Below are 23,618 nucleotides of genomic sequence, written 5' to 3'. Positions count from 1 at the left end.
GCAGCAAAGTGCAGTTTTCCCATCTCCCAGCCAGGCTCCCAACCAAACTCCCATGCTGTTTGGTGTCGGCACATCTCCAGAGCGGAGCCTTCCCACCATCCACATGCCCGCGGTTCTCCCACTGGCCCAGCCCCACACCTGGTGCTCCCGGGTGCTTCCAGGTCATCCTTCAGCTCCTCACCACCAGCACCACACCGGGGCCTCAGCGCTGCTGGGGCCGGGGGCCCTGCCTCGGCGCAGCCCCTCCTCCGTGCTGCGCTGCTGCCAGTGGGGAAGCAGCCTCCACCCTCGGGCTTTGTGTTTGATTTCATTTTTATTTCGCGTGCTTTCTGCCACGCTGGGGGCTCTCGGCGCAGCCGGGACGAGCCTCCTCTTCCTCCTCCTCCTCACACCCACGGCAGCGCCGTGCTGCAGCTCCTTCCTGGCGTAGCATGGCACGGGGATGCGGCCGGCGGCTGCTGAGATCCGGCTCCGCGCTGGCACTCGCCGCCGTCATTCCCTGGGCGAGCAAGCACAGCAGAGGTTACCCCGCGCCAGCACTGGGCACGCCGGTGCTGCGGGGGGCGAGCGGGGTCACCACCAGCCACACCAGGCAGGGCAGGGCAGGGGGATGCTGGGGATGCCATATGGAAACCTCCCTCCTCCTCCTCCTCCATGGCTGGGGGGAGTTCAGCTGTGGCAATGGGGAACTGAGGAAGGGCTCCTCGTGAACCACGTGGACTGCTCAAGGACAGGAGGGCTGAGGCTCCGGGTGCTGATAGCACCGGCCTTGTGCCTGTCAGCAGGGGAACCTCAGCAGAAGGACAAGGGGTGGGAAGCAGGCAAGGAGCATGGCCAGGTGGTTCCACGGCCAGCCTGCAGCTGCTGGCACCCTGTCACACCAGGCAGGGCTGCATGTGCAGCCCCAAGCAGGCATACCAGCAGCTCCTATGCTGACAGGACCATCACATGCCCCCAAACCCTAGGGAGCATCCAGTGACCCCCAATTCCCACTGGGACAGAATCCCCTGCTGCAGAAGGGAGTGTGAGTGGAGCGCTGGTGCTCCCACAGGCCTCAGGAGGGGAACTGGCTGCAGGGGGACACGCCGGGAGGGAGGGGGCTCACGTGAGGGCAGCCTCAGCCCTATGGGCACACTGGTGCGCAGTGAGGTCAACCTCCTGGGCGAAGCTCTGGCCGCACTGGGTGCAGGAGAAGGGTGTCCCAGCAGTGTGGGTGCGCCGGTGGATCCTCAGGGAGCCCTTTTGGCTGAAGGCCTTGCCGCAGTCGGGGCAGGAGAAGGGCCGCTCTGTGCCGTGGCTGCGCTGGTGCGTGGCCAGGCTGCTCCTGCAGCTGAAGCCCTTCCCACAGCGGGCACAGGCGAAGGGGCCACCAGTGGCTGCTTCATGCAGCTGTGGTGAGCGGCTGCCGCCAGGCTGGACCTCGGCGGCAGCGGTGCCAGGCTGGTCCTCGGCGTGGGTGCGCTGGTGGTTGAGGAGGAAGCGCTGCTCGCGGAAGCGCTTCCCGCAGCGCTGGCAGGAGAAGGGCTTCTCGCCGCTGTGGATGCGCTGGTGGGTGAGCAGGTTCTGCTTGAGGCTGAAGCTCTTCTGGCACACGTCGCACTGGTAGGGACGCTCCCCGGTGTGGATGCGCTGGTGGATGATGAGGTTGTGCTTGAGGCTGAAGGCTTTGCCGCACTCGGCGCAGATGAAGGCGCGCTCCCCGGCGTGGTGCTTCTGGTGCCGGGCGAGGCTGGGCTGCTGGCCGAAGCATTCCCCGCAGAGGATGCACTTGAACTCCTTCTCCACCTCCTCCTCCGCCTGGCTGTGGATCACCAGGGCCTTCTCGTCGCCCAGGCCCTCCTCGCCCCCCGGGAAGGCGAAGGGCTTCTCACCCGCCGGCGACGCCAGATCCGTCATGGGCACCCGCTGCCCTGGGGAGCGCAGACAGGGAGGGCTGCAGCTCCGGCCGCTGGCCCTGGTGCCCCAGTGCGGGGCTGTGGCAGCCCGGTGTGAGGAGCCCCACGGAGGAAGGTGACAGGACCCGGCCCCGGCTGGAGCGGGACCGCGGCGTGGGCCGGGCCCTGCGGCAGGCTGAGGCAGCTCTCCGGGAGCCGGAGGGCTTTGCCTGGATGGGCCGGGCCCGGCTGGAGGGGGCGGGCGCTTCAAACCCGGCAGCGGGGAGACCGGGGCCGTGAACCGACCAGGAGCCGCCGCAGTGCGCCTGCCGGGCCGGGCCGGGCCGGGCCGAAGTCAACCGAACCCGCGCGAGCCGGGCCGAGCAGAGCCGAACCCGCCCGAGCAGAGCCGAGCGCAGCCGAACCCGCCTGAGCTGCCCTTACCTGCGGTGGGCCCGCCCCGGCGGTCGGTCCCGGTCCCGATCCCAGCCCCGGCCCTGGTCTCCCCCGGCGCATCCTGACCTGGCGGGTCCCGCGTGTGTCCGCGGTGGTTCCTGCGCCGGTGGGGCCGGACCGGGGCCGCAGCGGGGCCGGGCCCGTCCGAGACGCAGAGGCTGTCCCCGGGCCCGCTCCTCCCTCCCCTCCCCGGGGCTCCCCGGTCTCCCCCGGCCCCCCCCCCGCCCGCAGCGTGTCCCCCTGGCGCTGACCTGCCGGAGCCGCTGCCGTACCGCGTCCCGCCGGCCCCGCCCGGCCCCTCCCGCCCGGCTGACGCACCGGCGCCCGCCCGCGCCCGTCACCCCGGCCTTGCGGCGGCTCCGCCCGGGGGCGGCGGGGGAGCGGTGGAGCTAGGACCGGCAGCATCGCACCCCCCCTGCGGGGACCGGCACGACCCCGACTCTGCGAGGGGACACCCCCACACCACGCATTGCTCCTGCCCCATAGCAACGTGTATGTGTTCTTCCCCCCACACACACCCCCGAGCCCTGGAATTGTCCCAGATCACCCCAAAACCAGAGGAACCAGCCCTGCAGCCCGAGCAAGTCTGGTGGGACTGGGAGGGCCGGGCCCGAGCCGGAGGGTCCTCAGCGCAGCCATCAGCAATGGGGGTGGCTGTGCCCCAGGACAGCGGCAAGAAGCCCCCAGGTCCTGCCCCTGTCACCTCCTCCAGCCCACCCCGGGGTGGGACCCAGGTGTCTCCAGCCGGGCCGGTGGCACACGGGGTGCCAAGCACACGGCTCTGAGCTGTTTCGGGGCTGTGTGCACTGAGGGAAGCCCCTTGTGCTGGCTGGGTCCTGGGTGCCACCACCAGCAGGGACCTTCATGTGGCACATGGCGTGGCCATTGCGGCTGGATTCAGCACCAGGATGTGCTGGCAGTGCCGAGGCACTGCGGTCTGCAGGGCAGCAGTGGCTTCTCCCAGACCAGGACAGGCTGTGCCAGTGGAACCAGGGAGCCCAACACATCCCCAGCAATGAATGAGAGCACCATGGAGTGAGAGCACCAGTGACCCTGGGAACACTGGGGGTGATCTGGTGGTGCAGAGCAGATGTGACACAAAGCCAGCCATGCCACTGTCACACTGTCACTGGTGGTGACAGCAGCGGGTGCTATGGCACAGAGTGGAGCTCATGGCACTACAGGCAGCTCCAGACTGGGCTGTCAAGCAGTGGTTTGGCAGCCATGGGGCACGGTGGAGGTGTTGGGCCTGGTGCAGCAGCTCTCTGCAAGCTGCAGCGTGCCAGGGCTCAGCAGCGCACTCAGCCGGGACACCCATCGGCAGAGATTGTTATCGCTGTTGTTTGGACCTGCTGCGCTGGGGCCTGGTGGTGCCAAAACACCAGCTGTTTGTGCCTGCCAGTGCCAGGAGCTAGTGGGGCTGCCCAGAAGGCGAGAACTGTTCCCTAGGGGGCTGAGGCCATGAGCACTGGAGCCAGCTGAGAGGTGGCTGTGGAGCCACTGAGCTGGTGTCATCCCTGATCCAGTGGAGGTGGTGTCGCTGGAGACAGGAGAGGAGATGTTGTTCCCTGAGCAGTGGCAGGGGGATGGTGGAAGGTCACCTCCATGCCATGGCCCTCCCAGAGCATGGGGAGCACATGCCAGGGTTGGTGAGTCTCTAACAAAGGATACCTCCCTCCCTGGCCGGGTCATCAGTGAGCACTACCGCTAATGAAGCCCAAAGTGATGCTAAACCAGAGCCCTCCTGCCCCTGCTGAGCCCCAAAGCCCTGGTGGCCCCAGTGGACTTCACCTGGAGCCCACAGCAGCAGGAGGGAATACCAGCTCCAGTGCTGCTCCTGGGCCTCGGCCACGAGGTGATTCTGGCAAAGGAAGGACCCTGGAGCAGCCAGGATGTTACTGATAAGGGTCCCCAGACCCCAAACCAAGCCACAAAGCACCCGATTTGCCAGCAGCCCCATACATTTTCCCTGTTAGGATCTGGTTGCTGTTAGGATCGGGATGCTGATGTCCAGAATGCTTTGGCAAGTAGCTCAGCCAGCAGCCATAAACTAAACTGCTGCAAGATGAGAGGAGCAATCAGCCGTGGGGTCGAAGAACTGGGGCCAGCCGATGATGGAGTGCAGGCTGCACTCCAGCTCAGGGCAGAGCAACCCCAGTGCTTCCCAGGACAGAGGAGGCAGGAGCCTGCTGTGAGAAAGCTTTTATTTTAAATAACCTCAAAAAAATAGAATTGCAAGGACCTGAAACACAGCTGGAGCGGAGCGAGAGGGAAGGGGGTGGCGAGGCTCTGGTCGTGACCTGTGTCTGGTGTTCCCTTGGCCCTGGTGGGTGGCAAAGCTGCACGCTGCATCCCTTTGGATGCACCCCAAAGACGTGCGCGGCGCTGCACCGAGCTGGGCACTGGTAACACCACCCCCCGTGTTTCCAAGGAAGGTCTTTGCCCAGCAGCTGGAGCCACGCACAGGGAGACACCAGTTTCCCTCCGGCAGCAGGCAAAGTTCTTTTCCCCTTTTGGATAAGGACACCTTTTGAGCATTCGGTTCCTATTTCTGCCCCAGCCATGCAGCTCCATGGCTCTGCCACACTGAGGGGGAAGCGGAGATGCCCAATGAGCCCCGGTGAGGAAACCTGTACCTCCTGCAGCCCCCCAGCTGCTAGCAGGGAAAGAGGCAGACACTGCCACCAGTGCCACTACAACAGCTCCAGCAAGACCACAGCTGCTGCAGCTCCACTGGCGTGTCCGTGTTACCTGTTCAGGAGTGAAGTGAGTACCAGAAAGAGGCGCGAGGCAGAATGATTACCCACAGAGCAAGCAGAGAAGCATAAGCACCCACCACCCTCCCTTTCCCACCCCCCATCTTCCCCCGTGCCCCTCCGACCTCAGAGGAGAAGCTTCTCCAGGTCCCTTTTGGAAGCAGAAGTGAGCTGAGATGCTTCCAAGCCATTTTCCCAGCTGTTTCCCATTTTCCTGGCTCCTCCTGCCACCCCTGGGGTAACCCCAGGCTGGACTGTGCTGCCTATCAACAGGAAGTCCCGGTTCAGTCCTAGTCCTGCTCTGGCCAGGCCAGTGGCTCGCAGCTCTCCATCCCAAATGCATCCATGTGGAGTGACATCCACTCTAGAAGAGAAGGACAAGGGGTTCTAGGAGAAGCTCTTGACCCACGGAGGGCCCTACCTGCCCCACAGCGTCTCTGGGTCCATGCATCACCCAGCTGAGCTGGAGGCAGAAGCAGGCAGATGTGCCACTGCCTGGCATAAGTGTATTTTTAAGCCGATGGATCCCAGATCCTGAGCTCCTCCCATTCAGAATGGTCTGTGCAGCCACAGCAGGAGCTGGTGCCGCAGATCCAGGGTCGGTCTCTGCTCCTCAGCTCCGTCCCCTCTAAAGATTTGGTACGTTCAAAAGACAGAAGCTCCTGTGGCACATCCAAGTCCTGCTTCCGAGTCCTGCACTGGGGCTGTGGAGCCTCCCGAGCCGCCATCACCTGTGTCCTGGCAGACACCACAAGTCCCAGTCAGGGGCTCTCCCTTGGCACTGTCCTCATTTGGCGAGTGCGAGCTGCCGCCTCTTCAGCTTCGGTGTCTTAGTGCAGGAGCAAGGTGGTGCAGGCTCTCGCCAGAGGCGGGTCTAGGCAGCCCGCACCAGTGTTACAAGCAGCTGGGGCACGGCGAGGGCTTCTCTTCGCCATGCGCTCTCTCAGGCACTCTCAGGACTCGTTTCTCCTCAAAGCTCCTGGCACAGCCACCGTACTTGCACCAGAGCTCCGCTCGGCACTCGGGCTGCGGCTTGAGGAGCAGCTGCCGCTGGCTGAGGCAGTCGGCGCAGCAGCACTGAGGCAGCAGGCTCGGCGGCTTTGGGCTCAAGCCTTCCCCGCTCTCGGTGCACTTACAGGGCCCTGGAGGTCCCTCCTGCGAGGGGTGGGAGGCAGGCACGAGGTGCTGCTGCTCTTCCTGCATCAGCTGCAGGAGGATGTCGGCTGCGCCCGAGGGGCTCTCGGGTCTGTTGGGGGGCTGCGCTCCCGGCCGGAGCTCATCCCGAGGCAGCGATCCATGAGCGGTTCCACGGGAGCAGGGGGGCAGCAGCAGGCTGGGGGTCTCCGAGCCTTTTCCCAGGGGAGTGCCACTGCCATCTGGCTCGTCTTGGTGTGCCGGGCAAGTGCCTTCGCAGCAGGAAGGTGGGATGGCACCAGCATGCGTCCTGCGGTGCCGGAGCAGGTGAGCCTTCTGGCTGAAGCCCTTGCCACACTCGGTGCAGCGGAACGGTCTCTCCCCGGTGTGGGTCCTCTGGTGAACAGCCAAGTTCACCTTCTGGCGGAAGCGCTTCCCGCACTCAGCACAAGCGTGGGGCCGTTCCCCGGCGTGGCCCTGCCGGTGCAGCTGCAGCTCCCCGTGCTCCTCAAAGCTCTCCCCACACAGTGAGCAGGGGTAGGGGCTGCTGGCGTGGCTCTGCGGTGCAGGGGGCTGACCTGGCTCGCCCTGGGGCCGCTCGGCCACGTGCACCCGCTGGTGCACCCGCAGGGACAGCTTGCTTTTGAAGCGCTTGGGACACTCGAGGCAGGTGAAGGGCTGCCTGCCCGTGTGGGTCTTCTGGTGGGCGATGAGGTTGGGCTTCTGGGCGAAGCGCTTGCCGCACTGGGTGCAGGCGAAGGGGCGCTCCCCGGTGTGGGTACGGTAGTGGGTCACCAAGTTGCCTTTCTGGTTGAAGCGGCGGCCGCAGACGCCGCAGGTGAAAGGGCGCTCACCGGTGTGGATGCGCTGGTGGGTCACCAGGTTGGTCTTGAGGCTGAACCTCTTACCGCAGACATCGCAGCGGTAGGGCCCTCTGCCACGGTGGTTCTGCCGGTGCTTCACCAACCGATCATACTGGGGGAAGCTTCTGCCGCACTCAGGGCACAGCCAGGCCCTCCCCTCTACCTGCTTGTCCTGGAGTGCTTTGGGGGAGAGCTCATCGCCAGAGCTCTTCTCATGCTCAGGGCACGGGTAGCACTTCTGCCCGGTGTGGCTCTTCTGGTGGGCCACGAGGGACAGCCAGAGGCCGAAGCTGTTGCCACACTGGTTACAGATGAAGGGCTTCTCTGTCCCAGGGGCCGTGGGGGCCGCGGCGTTCGCCTCACCAAGAACTGGCTGCACGCCCAGCGGCCCCAGGAGGTGTGGGCCATGGGTGAAGGCTGCTGTGCCAGCACCAGGAGCCTCAGTGGTGGGACCGTGTTGTGGCCTGAGGAGAGCCACCTTCTGGCAGAAGCCCTCCCCGCACTGGACACAGGGGAAGGTCTGCTCACCTAGGGCAGCATGCTGCGGTGGCAGGAGCGGCTCCTTTGGGGGAAAGCTCTTCTCTGTGCAGGAGTACAGCTCCTGGCCCTCAGGGATTTTCTGAATGGGCAGTGGCGGCACAGAGCTAAAGGGGGGCTCTTGCTCGGGCCCCCCAGGCTGCAGCAGGGTGGGTGCAGCCCCATAGGGCAGCCCAGCAGCGGGACTGCGGCCTGGGCAGCGCCGCTGGCGTGGGGCGTGTGTCTTCTGGTGGGCTTTGAGGGAGACCTTGTCCTTGAAGCACTTCTGGCACTGCCCGCAGGGGAAGGGGCGGAGGTCCGTGTGCGTGCTCTGGTGCGTCACCAGGTTGGTTTTCTGGGTGAAGCGCTTGCCGCACTGGGTGCAGGCAAAGGGGCGCTCTCCGGTGTGGACGCGGTAGTGGGTCACCAGGTTGGTCTTCTGGTTGAAGCTCCTGCCGCAGAGGAAGCAGGTGAAGGGCCTCTCGCCAGTGTGGATGCGTCGGTGGGTGATGAGGTTGGGCTTCTGTCGAAAGCTCTTCCCACACTCGGGGCAGACGAAGGGGGTGTCCTCCTGGTAACTCCTCCCTTGGGATCGCAGCTTCGGCTTGCCGGAACCACCATCCTCCTGCTCGCCCCCAGCTAGTGCCTTGTCCCCAGCGGCGTGGATGCGCTGGTGTGCCAGGAGGTTGGCCTTCTGGCTGAAGCTCTTGCCGCACTGCGTGCAGGGGAAGGGGCGCTCCCCAGTGTGCACACGGCGGTGGGTCAGGAGGTTGGGGCGCTGGCTGAAGCTCTTCCCGCAGTCCCCGCACCGGTAAGGCTTCTCCCCGGTGTGTATCCTCTCGTGCGTGATGAGGCTTTGCTTCTGGCGGAACCCTTTCCCGCACTGGGCACAGCGGAAGGGGCCGGCACCGAGCTGCGGCACCCAGCAGGCCACCCGGGTGGAGAGCGGGCTGAGGCTGGCGGTGCCATCTCGCTCTGTGCCGGCACGCTCTGGAGCGCGCTGCCCAGCGTGGAACCAGCGGCTGGAGCTGCTGGTGGTGGCTGGGTACAGCTCCAGGGCCCCGGCAGCTACCCCAGGCTTCTCCTCAGGCTGCTCGACTTTGTTCACTCGGCCAGGCTCAACTGGATGGGTTGCAAAGAGATTTGGGATGTTAATTTCAGGCTTTTGTGGGATCACAGAACATCTCGCGCTGGGACCCACAAGGATCATCAAGTGTGGATCCTGGCTCCTCACAGCACTGAACCTGAGCACAACCTGAACCACTGTGAGTTGTACCACTCTGAAGGATCACAGCCATTCCCAGAGCCTGCTCCACCCCTACCTTGCCTATAGCGGTGCTGGCAGCAGTAGCACAGCAAGGACTTGATGGTAAGTGGCCTCAGAGAGCTGCAAACTGGCCTCAAAAGGCCATAAATGGCCTGGAATGGCCACGTCCTGGCCCAAGCTATTTGCAAACTGGTCAAAAATGGCTACATACTGGCCCCAAGTGGCCACAAACTGGTAAAAAATGGCTGCAAACTGGCCCAAAATGGCTGCAAACTGGCCGAAAATGGCTGCAAACTGGCTGCATACTGGCCCCACAGGGCTGCAAACTGCCCCAAAATGCCAGCAAACTGGCCCCAAATGGCCACAAACTGCCCCAAGATGCTGACAAACTGCCTTCAAATGGCCAGAGACTGCCCCAAAATGGTTGCAAACTGCCCTAAATGGCTGAAAGCTGTCCTAAAATGACTGCACACCAGCCCCAAAGAGCCAGATACTGGCCGCCAAAATGGCCCCAAATTGGTAAAAAATGGCTGCATACTGGCCCCGAAGGGCTGCAAACTGGCCAGAATGGCCCAAAGATGTTGCAAACTAGCCCTGAAGAGGACATTCCCCCACCCACCCAGGGCTGTTTCCCTGTGGTGCCACAGCCAGCACCGGGTCGCAGGGTGCACTCACTCGCGCAGGGGCTCACGAGGATCTTGCTGTCCTCCTGCATCTGCTGCCCTTCGGCGTACGGCTCCTCCGACTGCTTGATGCCGAACAACCCCCCGGGCTTGAAGAACCTGTAGCCTGTTTGGAGGGATAAGAGCCGGTCACCGGGAACCGGCACAACTGCGGAACGTGCGCACTGGGCACAGACATGGTCATGAAGAAGCTAAAATTAACGAGGCCGGGGGGCATCGCTTTCATCTATTTTGAGCTTCTGCTGCCTGGAGTGTAATTAAAAGATAAAAGGAAATACCAGCACCTGGCTCCCTCCTCCTGGCAAGGCAGAAGGCGGGAAGGAGCGCCATTCCTTGGAAGACAGCACTCACCGGGTAACTGCAGATCCGGCGTAACGCTTTTCCGATCGGATTTCAAAGGCTACCGCAAAAATGCACTTAATTCCAGGCTGGGCCTCCCAAGAAGAGGCTCCATCTTGAGCAGCACAGCTCGGGGTGGGGGCAGAGCGGGTGAAGGAGCTGCCTCAGGGTGTGGATTCTTCCCAGGGGTGCCACATCTGCGCACGTTTACATACATCCCTCCTAAATCCCCCCCCCTCCCCCCCCCCCGGTCAAGAGGAGCAGTCAGTTGGAAGTGGGGTTCCCATAGGATAGACTGGAGAACACCCAAGGGCACCCACAACCCTGTGTCACCTGTGCAAGGATCAGACGGGATCTCAGTGCTGACAGCATCCAGCTCGTGTCCGGCTCTTGGCACCTCGCTCAGCCGGGGGTATGGCAGCAGGTTCAGAGAGTGGGGAGGCTGGTGATGGAGATAGGAGAAGGGTTTCAGCAGGTCCCCATTGTGGCTTTGGGGCTGCTTCTTTGGGGTTTTTGGCTGGTGGGATGAGGGCAGGGACCATCGCCCTGTGGTCGACACTGGTCAGGCCACAACTCAAATCCTGCATTCAGTTCTGGGGCCCTCAGGACAAGAGAGGCATTGAGGTGCTCGAGCCAGTCCAGAAAAGGGCAACAAAGCTGGCGAAGGGTCTGGAGCACAAGTCTTGTGAGGAGCATTGAGGGCACTGGGGCTGTTTAGAAGAGAAGGCTCAGAGGAGACCTTATCGCTCTCTACAACTGAGTGAAAGGAGGTTGTAGTGGGGTAGGGGTTGGGCTCTTCTCCCAAGCACTAGGACAAGAGGAAACAGTCTCAAGCTGCACCAGGGGACGTTTAGATTGGATATTGGGAAAAATTTCTTCACCAAAAGTGTTGTCAAGCACTGGCCCAGGCTGCCCAGGGCAGCGGTGGAGTCACCACCCCTGCAGGGATTTAAGATGTGTAGATGTGGCACTTGGGGACATGGCCTTGGCAGTGCCGGTTTAATGGTTGAACCCAGTCTTAAAAGTCTTTTCCCACTTCAAGAATTCCCTTTCAGATTGGGCTTCTTGATCAGTGCCCACAAGCCACCACCAGCCCCACAGTGAGGTGACAGGCACATCACACCACTTTCAACAAAAGCCCTTGCACCCCTTGAACCTGAACTTGAGAGCTAATGGAGGAGGGGGAGAATCCTGACTCAGCAGGATCACCCCTGAAGTGTTCTCCTGGCACTCTGGATCCGCAAACCCCACCCCACCCCATCCAACGGGATCCCTTCATGGGATCAGCCAGCCCAGCCGGGGTCTGTGCCTGGGGAGGGAATCCCTGCACAGATCCAGATTGGCTCTTCCTGGGAAGCTCTAAACCCAATCCACCCATCTTCACCATATCCCCCCCAGGATTCCTCCCCTCTCCCTCGGAACTCCTCCGCAGCTTGGCAGGAGCGAGGGGAGCAGATGGCAGGAGACGCGGCACCCGCCGCGCTCTGACGCCTGCCGTGACTTTCAGAAGCGCCAATTTAGAAGAAAATAAAACTCTTGTGGGGGGTTTGTTCGGGAACTCGGGGAGAAAAGCACCGGGAGAGCTCCCACCGCCGGGAAAACCCCCAACAACCCCCCCCCAATGGAAGAGAAGCCGGGGTCTCTCTGGCCACCCTGACTCTGCCACGGCTCCAAGGGGCCGCGCTGCAGCAGCCGTTCCACCGGGATGGCGAGGATCCCGTTACCCCCCTTCCCCACGTACCTGGGGCGCTCCCCCTGCAGACATGGCTCCCCTCGGGGCCGCCCGGCGAGGGGAGAGGACATGAGCGCCGGGGAGGGCGCCGGGCGGCGGCCGGGCTTCCCCTCCGCCTTCCGCCACGGTCGCGGGCTCCGCTCGTCCCCGACTTCCTCCAAATGGCTGCTCCGGGGCCCTGGCAGAGCGAGAGAGAGGAGCCGGTGAGCGGGGAAGCGCCGAGAGGGGAAGCTCGGCCGTGCAGGGAGAGGCCCCGCTGTGTCTGTATCCCTCCTCCTCCTTCTCCTCCTCCTCCTCCCCCGAGTTATTTTAGGGGAGAGGAAGGCGCCGACCCCGGCTCTGGCCCGGATTCGTTCTGTTTACGGCGAAGCTTCCCCGCCGCTGCACGCGCGGCGCTACTGGGATTTGTAGTCCGTGCCAAGAGGCCCCGGCACCGCGCGCTGGGGGACCGGGAAGTGCCCGGTGGGGCCTCAGCCTGTGCCACAGGGAGCCAGGGTCCGGCTCCCGAACACCCACCTGCAGAGAGCCCCCACAAACGCCTCCAGCCCCGGCTTCAAGCCTCAGCCTCTTCTCTAGAGGTGCCCAGCCCACCCAAGCACCCTGGCACGGTGCCTCGAGGATGGGGCTCGGGGAGAACCCCTGTATCCCACATCACTCCTGCAGTACTGCCAACCGCCTTGCTCATGGAACACGGGTTGGAATCTGGCTGGTGAGAGGGGCTGGGCCGTGTGGGAGCTGGCAGGATCCCAACCCTTCCTCCCTCCCTGGTGGCACCGGGACTGTCTGGTGCAGGCATACGTTATGGCGACATGGTTCCAGGCATCGTCAGCCCCATCATTAGGTGCCACCATGGTGCCATGGTGAGTGCAATGGAGGTGCATCACTCCCCACAGCCATCACCAGCACAGCCAAGGGGCATTGGGAATGCTCTGTGGGGTGGGGGATTCCTGAGGCTCTCACAGGGCAGGAAGGACCCTGAGCCCATGCTTCCCATGGTACCATCCCACTGCCGCAGCCACTGCTCCAGAGGGGAGAACCGGCTCCCAGGAGCATGGGTGGAGGACTTGGACTCAAAACAGAGAGGTGTCAATGCCCCATCCCATGACACCTGGAGAAGGGGTGGTGCTGACACCTGATGTGACAGGTCTTCGGCGGTGCCAGAAGCTGGCCACGGTGCCAGACCCAGTGCGACACCCGCGGCCCCGGCCCCCACCCCACCGGTGCTCCCATCCCAGTGCTGCCTTTCACACCCCCGGAAGCAGCGGTGCTTTCCCGCCTCTCCTCCGTGGCACAGGCGGGTACGGACACGGCACAGGCGGCGGCTCCCCGGGGGTGCCAGCACTTCCCGGGACAGCACTCTGCGGTGCACCGGGATCTAACGGCCCTGCTGCCCCGCGCCCCCACCTCCGGTACTCAACACCGCCTCCCGGGACCCCTCCGTGCCAGCCCGCGCGTTGCCATGGCGACACCTCCCCCCCCCCCCCCCGCCAGGTCCCGGAGCCGCCTCCCCGGGGAAACTCACGGGCGGGCGATGTCCCGCGACACGATGACGTCGTCGCGGCGGTGACGTCACCGCGCTGGCGGCGGAGCGGGGGGAAGGAGGGAGGAAAAGGAGGAGGAAAAAGAGGGGAAAAGGGGCGGGGCCCGCCGCGGCGCGAGAGCACTTCCGGGTCGGTTCCCCAGCGCTGCCGCAGCGCCCTCTGCCGGCACCACCGCTAAGCGCTCCCCCCTCTCCCCCCCACCTCCCCCTCCGGTACCGGCACCGGCTGCACCCCCGGGGCTTTACAGAGCGGGAGGCCCGGCCCGGGTCGGTGCGGGGTCCCGGCCACCGCCAGCACCCAGCCCTGCTCCTGTATAAAGTGCCATGATACTGATTTTGCAGTCGGCCATTAAACTAGCGTTAACTGTCGGAGCACGGTAACAAGATGGCGGTTAAGGCGGGAAGCTCTGTCAGGAGCTGGGTTATCGGTTACACCCCATAACAGGCCCAGCAGCCGGCAGACACCACAGCACAAGGGGGTAGCACACACGGGCACGGGCATCTCCCGCTGCAGCAGTGGGGGATGCGGGCAGGGGCGGGACTTCACGTGCAATGTGCAGGTGCCCCGGATAGGCTTGAGCCGCAGAGTGCCCAACCAGTGGGAAACAAGGGAGGGACTTGGTGGAATAAAGGGAAGAAGTTTGTAGCCGTTGGGTGTGTTTACTCACCAGGACACCCGGTTTTGCTAACAGGGTTGGTACATCCCTGCTTCGCAGCAAGCAGTGTGTCTGACCTCAGTGTTCCAAAAGTGGTTTGAGTTCTAACAGATGGGGTTTGTCCGAGGTGAAGGCGGCGTCGAGGGCACCTCTGCTGCCACTGAACGGGGAGGTGCATCCTGTTGATGTCAGCAGCCTCGTGCGGCGTCGATGCTGGTTCCGCATCCACTGACCTGAGACCGTCTGTATAAGGTGGACCCAGTGAACTAGAGGGGGAAAAAGGGAGAAGGAAGAAGTTTTTCCTTCTATCAGAGACCAGACAACTCCGTGCACAGACCAAGGTAAGAAAATGGGGTGTTAGAGTGTTACCTTGGTGGTTTGGGCACTCTGAGAGACTTGAGTGAGTGTGTTTGAGATGTACAAATAAGTATGAAGAGCGTGTGGAGTCTGGATCCGTGTTGCTGTTATTCCGCAAGGGATACAGCCGGAGAAGGACAAGAGCATAAGGAGTTGTTGAAAGGAGGTTTGGGGAAATAGAATGGAGAATAAGAGTAATAGGCCTAAGGAAAAGAGGGGATGAGAAGAATTATCCTGGGAATAACATTCCTCCAGATAGTCCCTTAGGGAGGATGTTAAAATCTTGGAAAGATAAGTCCTCTGCAAGAGGGAAGGGTAAGAAAAAGGTGATGCAGTATTGCTGGGGTTTTTTTGGACAAACGAGAGTATTGAACCACTGCATGTTTTCTGGCCAAAATATGGAGTGGATGAAGCTTGGGTACGTCAAACTTTAAATCTGTACATAAATAGTAAGAAATTCTTTTTGCAGGAATTATTATGCTGCATGCTGAATAGGAAACCCTGCAACTCAGTTACTTCCTTTGAAAAGAATCAGTGAAAAACAAGAAGAAGATCCTGGGAAGTCCAAAGGCTGTGATCCATTTAAATGTTTGCTCTTTTCCCCAGTTATCCTTAGTCCTCCTCCAGAAAACCCTGATGAAACTGGCTTTATTCCAGCCTCTCTCCCATGAGGATGATCACTTAACTCATCAGGGGGCTACAGCCAGTGCCCTGCCTCAGGTTGAATATTCTAACCTAAGTAAAGAACTGGACCAATGTAAGGAATATCTCATAGACTTTCCTATGCCCATGGGAAAAGAACTGCCTAAGAAAGGGGGGATTGCCAGGAGCTTCTGTCTCCCGCAGGAGGTTCCGCTGAGGGCAGGACAGGTAGGGTGTGTGAGTGCCCCACTCATCAGCCCTCAAGTTAGCTAAAAAACCTTTAATCAAAGACCCTATAGGGTTAGCAGAGCAATTAGATCAGGTTTGGGGACCCAACTTTTATTCTTGGGAAGAAATGGTATCTATAATGAGTATCTTATTTACGGGAGAGGAAAGGGGAATGATTAGAAGGGTAGCCCACAGAGTGGGAAAGAAGGCACCTGCCTGGTGAAGGAGTTATACCAGCAGAACACAAGTTTCCCAATGTGCAGCCAAACTGGGATAATAATAACCCAGCTCACCAGGCTAATATGAGAGACTTAGGAGACTTAATAATACAAAGAATAAAAGAATAAAAAGGGTTGGCCTCAAAATCTCAGAATTTTGCAAAGGCTTTTGAAACTGAACAAGCAAAAGATGAAACCCCTCAGTGTTCTTGCAGTGATTGAGGGATCAAATGAGGAAGTATTCAGGAATGAATCCTGAAGATGCTGTAGCCCAGGGTCTACTGAAAGTCCATTTCATAATTAAGGCTTGGCAAACATTAGGAAAATAGGTGAAGTGAAATCCTTAGAGGGGTTACTAAGGGAAGCCCAAAAAGTTTTTGTAAAGCGAGAGGAGGTGAAACAAAAGCAAAAAGTGAAAATGATGATGTCTGCAGTGAATCCAATAGTGGAAAAACTAATTAGAACCAGTGGTTCAGAGGGGTCAAGGAACACAGACAAGGGGAAGAGGTATGAGGGTTGTAATGCTTCCTCCTCTCAGCAGGGGACAGGGAAGACCTTGGCAGTCACCACAGGTTGTCTAGGCATCAGCATGTTGCTTCCTGTGTGGAAAATGTGAATGTCCCAGTCTGGAGAAGGAGGAGCAGGTAACCCTGTCGATGACCTTTGAAGATAACTGAGTGGGGGTGTCAGGGGTTTCTTAACTTGAAGTCCCACCAATAACCCTTGGTAAATTTGAAAGTGGCACTTTCCTCGGGATGAGGAAGTGGGGTTTCTTAGTTGATATGGGAGCTGCTCAAACCTCATTAAATTTTATACTCCAAGGATTGAAACTGTCTGATCAAAACCTGATAGTCACAGGAGTGAAAGGAGAAGGATTCTCAATCCCCATGTTTGAAAACACCATGTTAAAATTAGGAAATGAAACAACTAAAGGGATTTTTTATATGTTCCTGAGGCATGGAATGCATTAGGAATAGATTAGATTGTACAATTAAGACTAAGTTTATGGTCCTGTTAACAGAAAAAGATGGAAAGGAAATAGATCCAGTGGTTAGGGTGAAAGAAAGAAATAGGGGAAGACTGGACATACCCCCTTTAAAAATCAAGCTGAAAAGCGAAGGTGACATAATAAACCAAAAGTAATATCCTGTCCCACTGGAAGGATGCAAAAGGCTTCAAAGATGGGCTGTTGGAACACTGTGTGTCCCCTTTTTACCTGTAAGAAAATCCGACAGGTCACATTGTTTGGTCCAGGATTTGGGAAAACTGAACCAAATAGTCCAAGTCTGGCATCCAGTGGTCCCCACTCCTTATACCTTAATGAGCAAAATATCACATGAACATGAACGGTTCAGTGTGGTGGATCTGAAGGATGCCTTTTTGGCATGTCCGTTGGATTCAGAAAGCCAAGGCATGTTTGCACTGGAATGGGAGGACCCCTATATGGGGCATAAACAGCAGTAGAGATGGATGGTGTTGCCGCGGGGATTTAGAGAGTCACCAAGTTTATTTGTGCAGGTGTTACAACGAGTATTAGAAAAATTCAGACCACCCCCACTCGTCACCCTGTTGCAATATGGGGATGATTCGTTCATTTCAGGGAAAAAAGAAAGAGGCAGTAGCAGAACAAACACATTATTAAACTTTCTGGGAGAACAAGACCTAAGAGTATCGAAGAACAAATTGCAGTATGTAGAAAGAGATCAAATACTGTCCTGGTTTCAGCTGCAACAGTTATTATTCTTCTTAGCAGCTGGTGCAGTGCTGTGTTCTAGCTTTAGTCTGAGAGCAATGCTGATAACACACTGATGTTTTAGTTGTTGCTGAGTAATGCTCACTCTGGTCAAGGACTTTTCAGTCTCTCACGCTCTGCCAGTGAGGAGGGACACAAGAAGCCGGGAGGGAGCAGAGACAGGACACCTGACCCAAACTGACCAAAGGGGTATTCTATACCACAGCACGTCATGCCCAGTATATAAACTGGGGAGAGTTACCCAGAAGGGACAGTCACTGCTCAGGTCAGGCTGGGTATTGGTCAGTGGGAGGTGAGCAGTTGCATTGTGCATCACTGCTGTTTATTGGTTTCTTTTCCTTCTCCCCTTTTATATTCTCTCCCCTTGTTATTTCCCTTATCATTATTATTACTGGTGGCAACAGTAGTGGTTTGTGTTATACCTTAGTTTCTGGATTGTTCATATCTCAACCCATAGGATTCACATTCTTTCAGTTCTCTTCCCCATCCTGCCAGGTGTCAGGGAGGGGTGAAAGAAGGAGAGGAGTGAGCGAGTGGCTGCGTGGTTCTGAGTTACTGGCTGGGCTTAAACTGTGACAAATACCTGCAGCACTTGATCAGCGGAGGAAAGTGAAATATAAACCTAGAGAGAATAAAAGAAATAGTTGAATTACCTCTCCCAAGGGCTAAAAAGGACCTGAGAAAGTTCCTAGTGCTGACAGGCTCCTGTCACCTGTGGCTTGAGTCATATGCACAAAAGACACAGGGGTTGTACTTAAAATTATTAGAAGAACCTCCTGATGTGTTAGAAGAAGAACTAGTGCAAAAGCTAAAACAAAGTTTGATAACTGCTCCCGTGTTAGCTTTACTGTCCCTAGACAATCCTTTTCGTTTATTTGCCACAGGGAGCCATGGGCTTGGAACTGGAGAGGCAAATGACAGCTTGTGGCTTACCTTTCTGAATTATTTGATCCAATCTCCCGAGGATGGCAGAGTGTGTACAAGCTGTTGCATCTATTGCCCTTTTAGTAGAGAAAAGTAGAAAGCTAACCTTTGGAGGAACATTTGTGGTGACCACTCCACATCAATTAAAAATCTTAACTGAGAAGCAGGGAGATGGCTTACTGATTCGAGGATTCTGAAATACGAAGTTGTATTAATGGAAAAAGATGATCTGGTCTTAACTGGTGGTTTGTGTTTCAATCCAGCCACCTTTTTGTGGAAAGGGGAAGCAGATGGTCAGAATCTTGAACACAATTGCCTTGACATGTAGAGTACCAAGCAAAGGTACATCCTGATCTAAGAGATACACTGTTAAATGCTGGCCTCCACCTAGTCATTGGTGGCTCCTCCCATGTCATACAGAGGAAAAGGCACAATGGTTATGCAGCTGCTGATGGGAATGATCACAGTGTAAGGGAAGCAGGGCAACATGAACACATGAATTAAATGCCCTGAACCAGGCTTTACAAATATTAGAAGAAAGCGAAGGAACTATCTATACAGACTCCAAATACACCTTTGGAGCCATATAAAATGTTATTTGGTCTACCATATGTGGGTAAAGTAGGTGAGATCCTGCAGTTTGAAACTAAAGATATCTTCCTAAAGAATTATATACTAGAGCTGTATTCTTCTTGTCTTTTCTCAGAAACAAAGGACTCCATGCTTAAACGCCACCCTTGGAATTCGCAGTTCATACCATTCAACCAGGGGACCGGATACTGATCAAGTCATGGAAGGACTTTAAATTACAGCCTGTATGGGATGGCCCTTTTCCCGTAGTGTTGACCACTGAAACTGCTGTGAGGACTGCCGGAAAAGGTTGGACACACTATACAAGGATAAAAGGACCAGTGGAACTCCCATCTGAAGACTGGCAGTGGTGTGTGCCATCAACTGAGAACCCCCTCTATGTTAAGATAAAGAAACAATAGGCCTATACTCCTGCTTCCAAACATTTGTAAGAACCTTTATAAGATTGGCTTGTATTTGCTGTGCTGAAAACATAGGTTTTGGGGGTAAAAGTGAAAGGGAGGAGACTGATTAGCAAAAGAGGAAAAAATGTGGAAGATCATAGTGCTAATGAACTTTTATCTATTAGGAGTTCAAGGAAAAAGTTTGGAACAGGAAGCCTATGTTGAGCAAATGAGAGGATTGCTGGGATACCCAGTCACATTGCAGATAAATATTACTAAGGCACAGAATCCACAAACTATCCAATTTGACGCCTGTCAAGTGCTCAAGTGTGGAGATCTAAAAGAGCAAAGGAAGTTAAGCAGTCACGATAAATACTTATGCCCGGAGTATTATCTCCAGCCATACTGGGGGCCGCCTTGTCCTGGGTGGAGTGATGTTTGGTTTACCACTGCCTTTAATGGCTGGGTCTCACCCAACGCTCGGGGAAAGTCTCTGAAAAGTAAAATTGCAATGTTTAAAGGTCACATAAACCCTGACTGTAAGGATTTAGAATGCAATCCCATAATACTTACCATTACAAATGCTGATGGGGAGGTAAGCCAAACTTACGGCCTAGGGGCAGATGTGCCAGGAAAAGATCCACTTGCTAGACTTCGAATTGTAGTTTGGGAACCAAAGAGAAATGAACGTACCCAAACTACAGACACTACCATTCCTCCATTGGTAGAAGGGTCTCCACCAAATAATCCTAAGGTAGAAAAGGGGAAAGATTTGAAGCGGACGTCTGAAACAGAAGCAGGATATGGAGATACAAATACCAGGGTAGAACTGGTCAAATACAGAGTGAAAAGTTTAAATAGAAGCAATTGCGATGCATGCGCTTCGGGGCGACCTACAGCACAGGTAGTCCCTTTTCCTTTAGGATGGAGTAAAGATGCACAAGGAATGAGGTGTATGATTGCGTTGTACCAGGAAAGGACTGCGTGGGGAAACGAAGCCTGTAAGTCCCTTTCCCTGCTGTTCCCTGCACTGCGGAAGAAGGACATCAGGGTACCCCCCACCTTCTCCTCGGCAGCTGGTAACCATACAGCTTGTCTCTCACGGAAGGGTGCAAGTGCTACCAAAGATCTTGGACAACTGGAGATGTGCACGGAATTACTAAACGTGGCTGAGGAGGAAACAGGTAATTACTCAGCTCTGAGTATCCCCAGAGCAGACCTGTGGTGGTATTGTGGAGGAAGAGTCTTGAGACCTACGCTTCCTCCAAATTGGAGAGGCACGTGTGCGATTGTCCAGTTGGCCATTCCATTTACCTTGGCATTTGAAAAGGGAACAGCATCTTAGAATTTATGCAAAAAGCAAATATTCAAACAAAAAGGGGGAATTGTGAAAAGTATGAAGATACTGGTTTTGCAGTCGGCTATTAACGTAACTGTTGGAACACAATGGCAAGGCAAGAAGCTCTGTCAGGATCTGGGTTAGTGGTTACAGCTCATGACAAGTTCAGCAATGTGCAGAAGCCATAACGTAATGGGGTTAGCAAATAAGGGGAGTGGGAGATACAGACAGGGGTGGGACTTCACATGGGATGTTGGGTAGGCTGTGCACCTTGGAGTACCCAACCAGTGGGAAACAAGGGAGGGACTTTGCGGTCGGGGATAGGGAATAAAGGGAAGAACTTTGTATTCATCGGGTGTGTTTACTCACTAGGACACCCGTTTTCTCAAAAACATTCAATAAATCATTGCTTCACTGCTGTGGCTGACCTGAGTGTTCACAAGGAAAGTGTTTAAGGTTCTGACACTCCAGGATGGAGACCTCATCCCCACTGGGGTGCCCCAGCTGGAAGCAGGGCGTTGGTCTCAGCCAGCCTGACCCCCCTCACACCCCTTGAGGCTGATGTGCTGAGCTCCCCCTCTGCCTCCAAGCCCATTATGTGGGCCTGGAGGTCCCCCATGGAGAAGGGGGTGACCCACGGTCAGCACCCTGAGGCTCCATTCCAACACCTCCAATCACCCTGTCCCACGGTGGGGGAGAGCCTTTAGGGAGTCCCTTCCTGGCACAGCCACACTCGGCTGCCAGATCTGAGCAGCTTTCCTGCCCTGGACTGGAGATCTGTTTCCCTGCTCAGGCTCCTTGGCAGCGCTTCCCACAGGCCATGAAGTGACCTGGTGTACCCCCGGTGTGCCGCAGTAGCCGTGGCCAACCCCTCCTACCGTGGCCGTGCCAGAGGGGCCGTGCCGAGGGTGGGTTTGGGGAGGGGGGGGGGGCACACACGCTGCGCAAGCGGGGCCGGCCCTGGGGCGGAAAAGAGGGCAGATCCCAGGAAATCGGTTAATGAAAGACCAACACCGGCAGTGGGTCGGTCGCTGCGGGTGCCTGGGGTCAGGAAGCCCCCTGCCGCAGGGATGAGGCTCCCGTTAGCCCTCTGCCTGGGCCTGGTGGCTCTGGCTGCCGCCAGCCAGTCCCCGCTGCAGCGGCGGGTGGTGAAGGAGGCGCTGGACTATTTCCACGGGCGCAGCAACGTGCATTTCCTCTTCAAGGAGCAGGCGGTGGAAGGGGCCGTCGAGCGGGTGAGCGCTGGGGCTGCAGAGGCCCCGTGTCACCGGGGTGGTGGGGAGGGGGTCAGGGTGACAGAGTGTCCTGGAGCAGGGCCAGGGAGCAGCCCCATGGGCACGGATGGTCGTGGGGGTCAGAGCTCAGCTATTTATTAACTATTGGCACCTGGCAACACCAGGAGCACCGACATTGAGCCTTGATTGTTAAACAAGAAGGGCTATGGGTTCTGAGACCCTGAGTTTGGGCCACTTCATGGGGTCCCAGCAAGCTGGATGTCCCCTTGGGGCTGGGGTCCCCCGGACGTGTGAAGCAGCCCCTGGCACAGGGTTGGCATGGCATTGAGGGTATGGCACTGACAGCCCTATGTCGGCCACCCCATCCCCCTGCTGTGGCTGACCTGCTGTCCCATATCCCTGCAGGAAGACTCCTCAGGAACCTTTGTCCAGCTGCGAGTCAACCTGGTGCAGACGGCCTGCAGCAAGCGGGCACCGCGCCGGCAGAACTGCAGGGTCCTGGAGAACCGGGTGAGTTGAAGCTGGCAGCGGGCACATCCCTTGGGGACACAGTACCTCCATCTGCCCCTGCCTCCCAGGGAGGGCTGGGGGGGACAGCGGCTCCAGCCATGGCATGGCGAGTGGCACCCAGGCTGGGTGGATCCCAGGCACAGCTACAGGCTGGGGGAGACTGGATTGAGAGCAGCCCTGAGGAGAAGGAGCTGGGGGTGTTGGTTGATGAGAAACTGAACACGAGCCGGCTTCAGTGTGCACTCACAGCCCAGAAAGCCAATTGTATCCTGGGCTGCATCAAAAGGAGCGTGACCAGAAGGTCAAAGGAGGTGATCCTGCCCCTCTACTCTGCTCTTGTGAGACCTCACTTGGAGTATTGTGTGCAGTTCTGGTGCCCTCAACATAAAAAGGACATGGAACTGTTGGAACAAGTCCAGAGGAGGGCCACGAGGATGATCAGGGGACTGGAGCACCTCCCATATGAAGACAGGCTGAGAAAGTTGGGGCTGTTCAGCCTGGAGAAGAGAAGGCTGCGTGGAGACCTCATAGCAGCCTTCCAGTATCTGAAGGGGGCCTACAGGGATGCTGGGGAGGGACTATTCATTAGGGACTGTAGTGACAGGACAAGGGGTAATGGGTTAAAACTGAAACAGGGGAGGTTTAGACTGAATATAATGAAATTTTTTACTGTTAGGGTGGTGAGGTACTGGAATGGGTTGCCCAGGGAAGCTGTGAATGCTCCATCCCTGGCAGTGTTCAAGGCCAGGTTGGACGAAGCATTGAGCAACCTGCTCTGGTGGAACTGGATGATCTTCACGTCCTTTCCAACCCAAACCGTTCTAAGATGCTATGTTCCTAAGACATGCACATGCCATGCTCTCCCCACAGAGGAAGCCGACCTGCCTGGCTTGCTACAAGTTTGACAGCAGCGATGTCTCCAAGGTGCTGGACAAGTACCACAACTGTGGCCCCAGCCATCACCTGGCAGTGAAGGTGAGCTGACCCCCAGCACCAGCACCAGGCAGTGCCGCGGTGGGTGCCAGCACTGTTCTCTGCCCCACAGGAGATCAAGCACCGGGACGAGGCTGAGTGCCGGGCAGTGGAGGAGGCCGGCAGGGGTGGGGATGCGCTCTACCTGCCCGGGATGTACGCCTTCTCCAAGGGGCTGCCGGCCTAGGCCCCGGCCCCTCACGGTAGGTGCCACCTGCAGCACCCCAATGGGATGAGGGGGCTCCCCTGCCAAGATCGGAGCCAGACTGGGACCCCCAACCAGGGGGGCATCTCCCAGGGCTGCAGCTCCAGGGCGAGCTGGCCCTGGGGACATTAGGTGGGTGACGGGGGCTGAGGGGTTCCGCTCACAACCAGCCCCCCCTCCATGTCCTCCTCCAGGCTGCCGCTACCCTGAGGACATGGACGCCACCCTGGGGTCCCCCTGCTTGCTGCCCCCCAGCACTGCGTGACCGCAGGACACCCTTTGCCCACCACAACTCAGCAGTAAACCCGGCTCTGGCTCCTGGTGTTGCTGCTGTTATTCCCATCAGGGGACTGGGGGGGCTCAGCTGGGGGGCCTCCAGGTGCATCACCCCCCATCTGCTGTCCCCAGTGGGAGGAGGGATGAGGAGCAAGCTCCCCCTGCCTGC

General features: G+C 58.0%; 3 protein-coding genes across 4 annotated transcripts; 2 read left to right on the top strand and 1 right to left on the bottom strand.

The window, feature by feature from the left end:
• Positions 1-294: 294 nt before the first annotated feature.
• LOC101872337 (zinc finger protein 845-like) lies at positions 295-11,969 on the bottom strand. The gene is made up of 6 exons (XM_034060404.1): positions 11,630-11,969; positions 10,222-10,330; positions 9,542-9,655; positions 5,985-8,721; positions 1,106-2,230; positions 295-499 (listed from the first exon to the last, which is right to left on the bottom strand). The coding sequence occupies exons 1-6, from the start codon at positions 11,651-11,653 to the stop codon at positions 493-495; spliced, it is 4,116 nt and encodes a 1,371-aa protein (XP_033916295.1). The 5' UTR covers positions 11,654-11,969; the 3' UTR covers positions 295-492.
• A 1,454-nt stretch (positions 11,970-13,423) lies between these two features.
• LOC115945639 (uncharacterized) lies at positions 13,424-20,678 on the top strand. 2 transcript variants are annotated; one of them, XM_031044559.2, is made up of 3 exons: positions 13,424-13,537; positions 13,950-14,157; positions 18,645-20,678. In XM_031044559.2, the coding sequence occupies exon 3, from the start codon at positions 19,058-19,060 to the stop codon at positions 20,255-20,257; it is 1,200 nt and encodes a 399-aa protein (XP_030900419.2). In that variant the 5' UTR covers positions 13,424-13,537; positions 13,950-14,157; positions 18,645-19,057; the 3' UTR covers positions 20,258-20,678. The 2 variants fall into 2 exon arrangements, with proteins under 2 accessions (XP_030900419.2, XP_030900420.2); XM_031044560.2 differs by lacking the exons at positions 13,424-13,537; positions 13,950-14,157 and adding an exon at positions 15,825-15,905.
• Positions 20,679-21,203: 525 nt separating this feature from the next.
• On the top strand, positions 21,204-23,495 carry RARRES2 (retinoic acid receptor responder 2). Its single transcript, XM_005143980.3, has 5 exons — positions 21,204-21,486; positions 21,892-21,996; positions 22,867-22,971; positions 23,042-23,171; positions 23,368-23,495. Exons 1-4 carry the CDS (start codon positions 21,322-21,324, stop codon positions 23,153-23,155), a joined length of 489 nt encoding a protein of 162 aa, XP_005144037.1. The 5' UTR covers positions 21,204-21,321; the 3' UTR covers positions 23,156-23,171; positions 23,368-23,495.
• Positions 23,496-23,618: the final 123 nt, after the last annotated feature.

Source organism: Melopsittacus undulatus, chromosome 1, assembly GCF_012275295.1.
Source record: "Melopsittacus undulatus isolate bMelUnd1 chromosome 1, bMelUnd1.mat.Z, whole genome shotgun sequence".
In the NCBI taxonomy this organism is placed as follows: Eukaryota; Metazoa; Chordata; class Aves; order Psittaciformes; family Psittaculidae; genus Melopsittacus; species Melopsittacus undulatus.
This window is presented reverse-complemented; position numbering and strand designations above follow the sequence as displayed.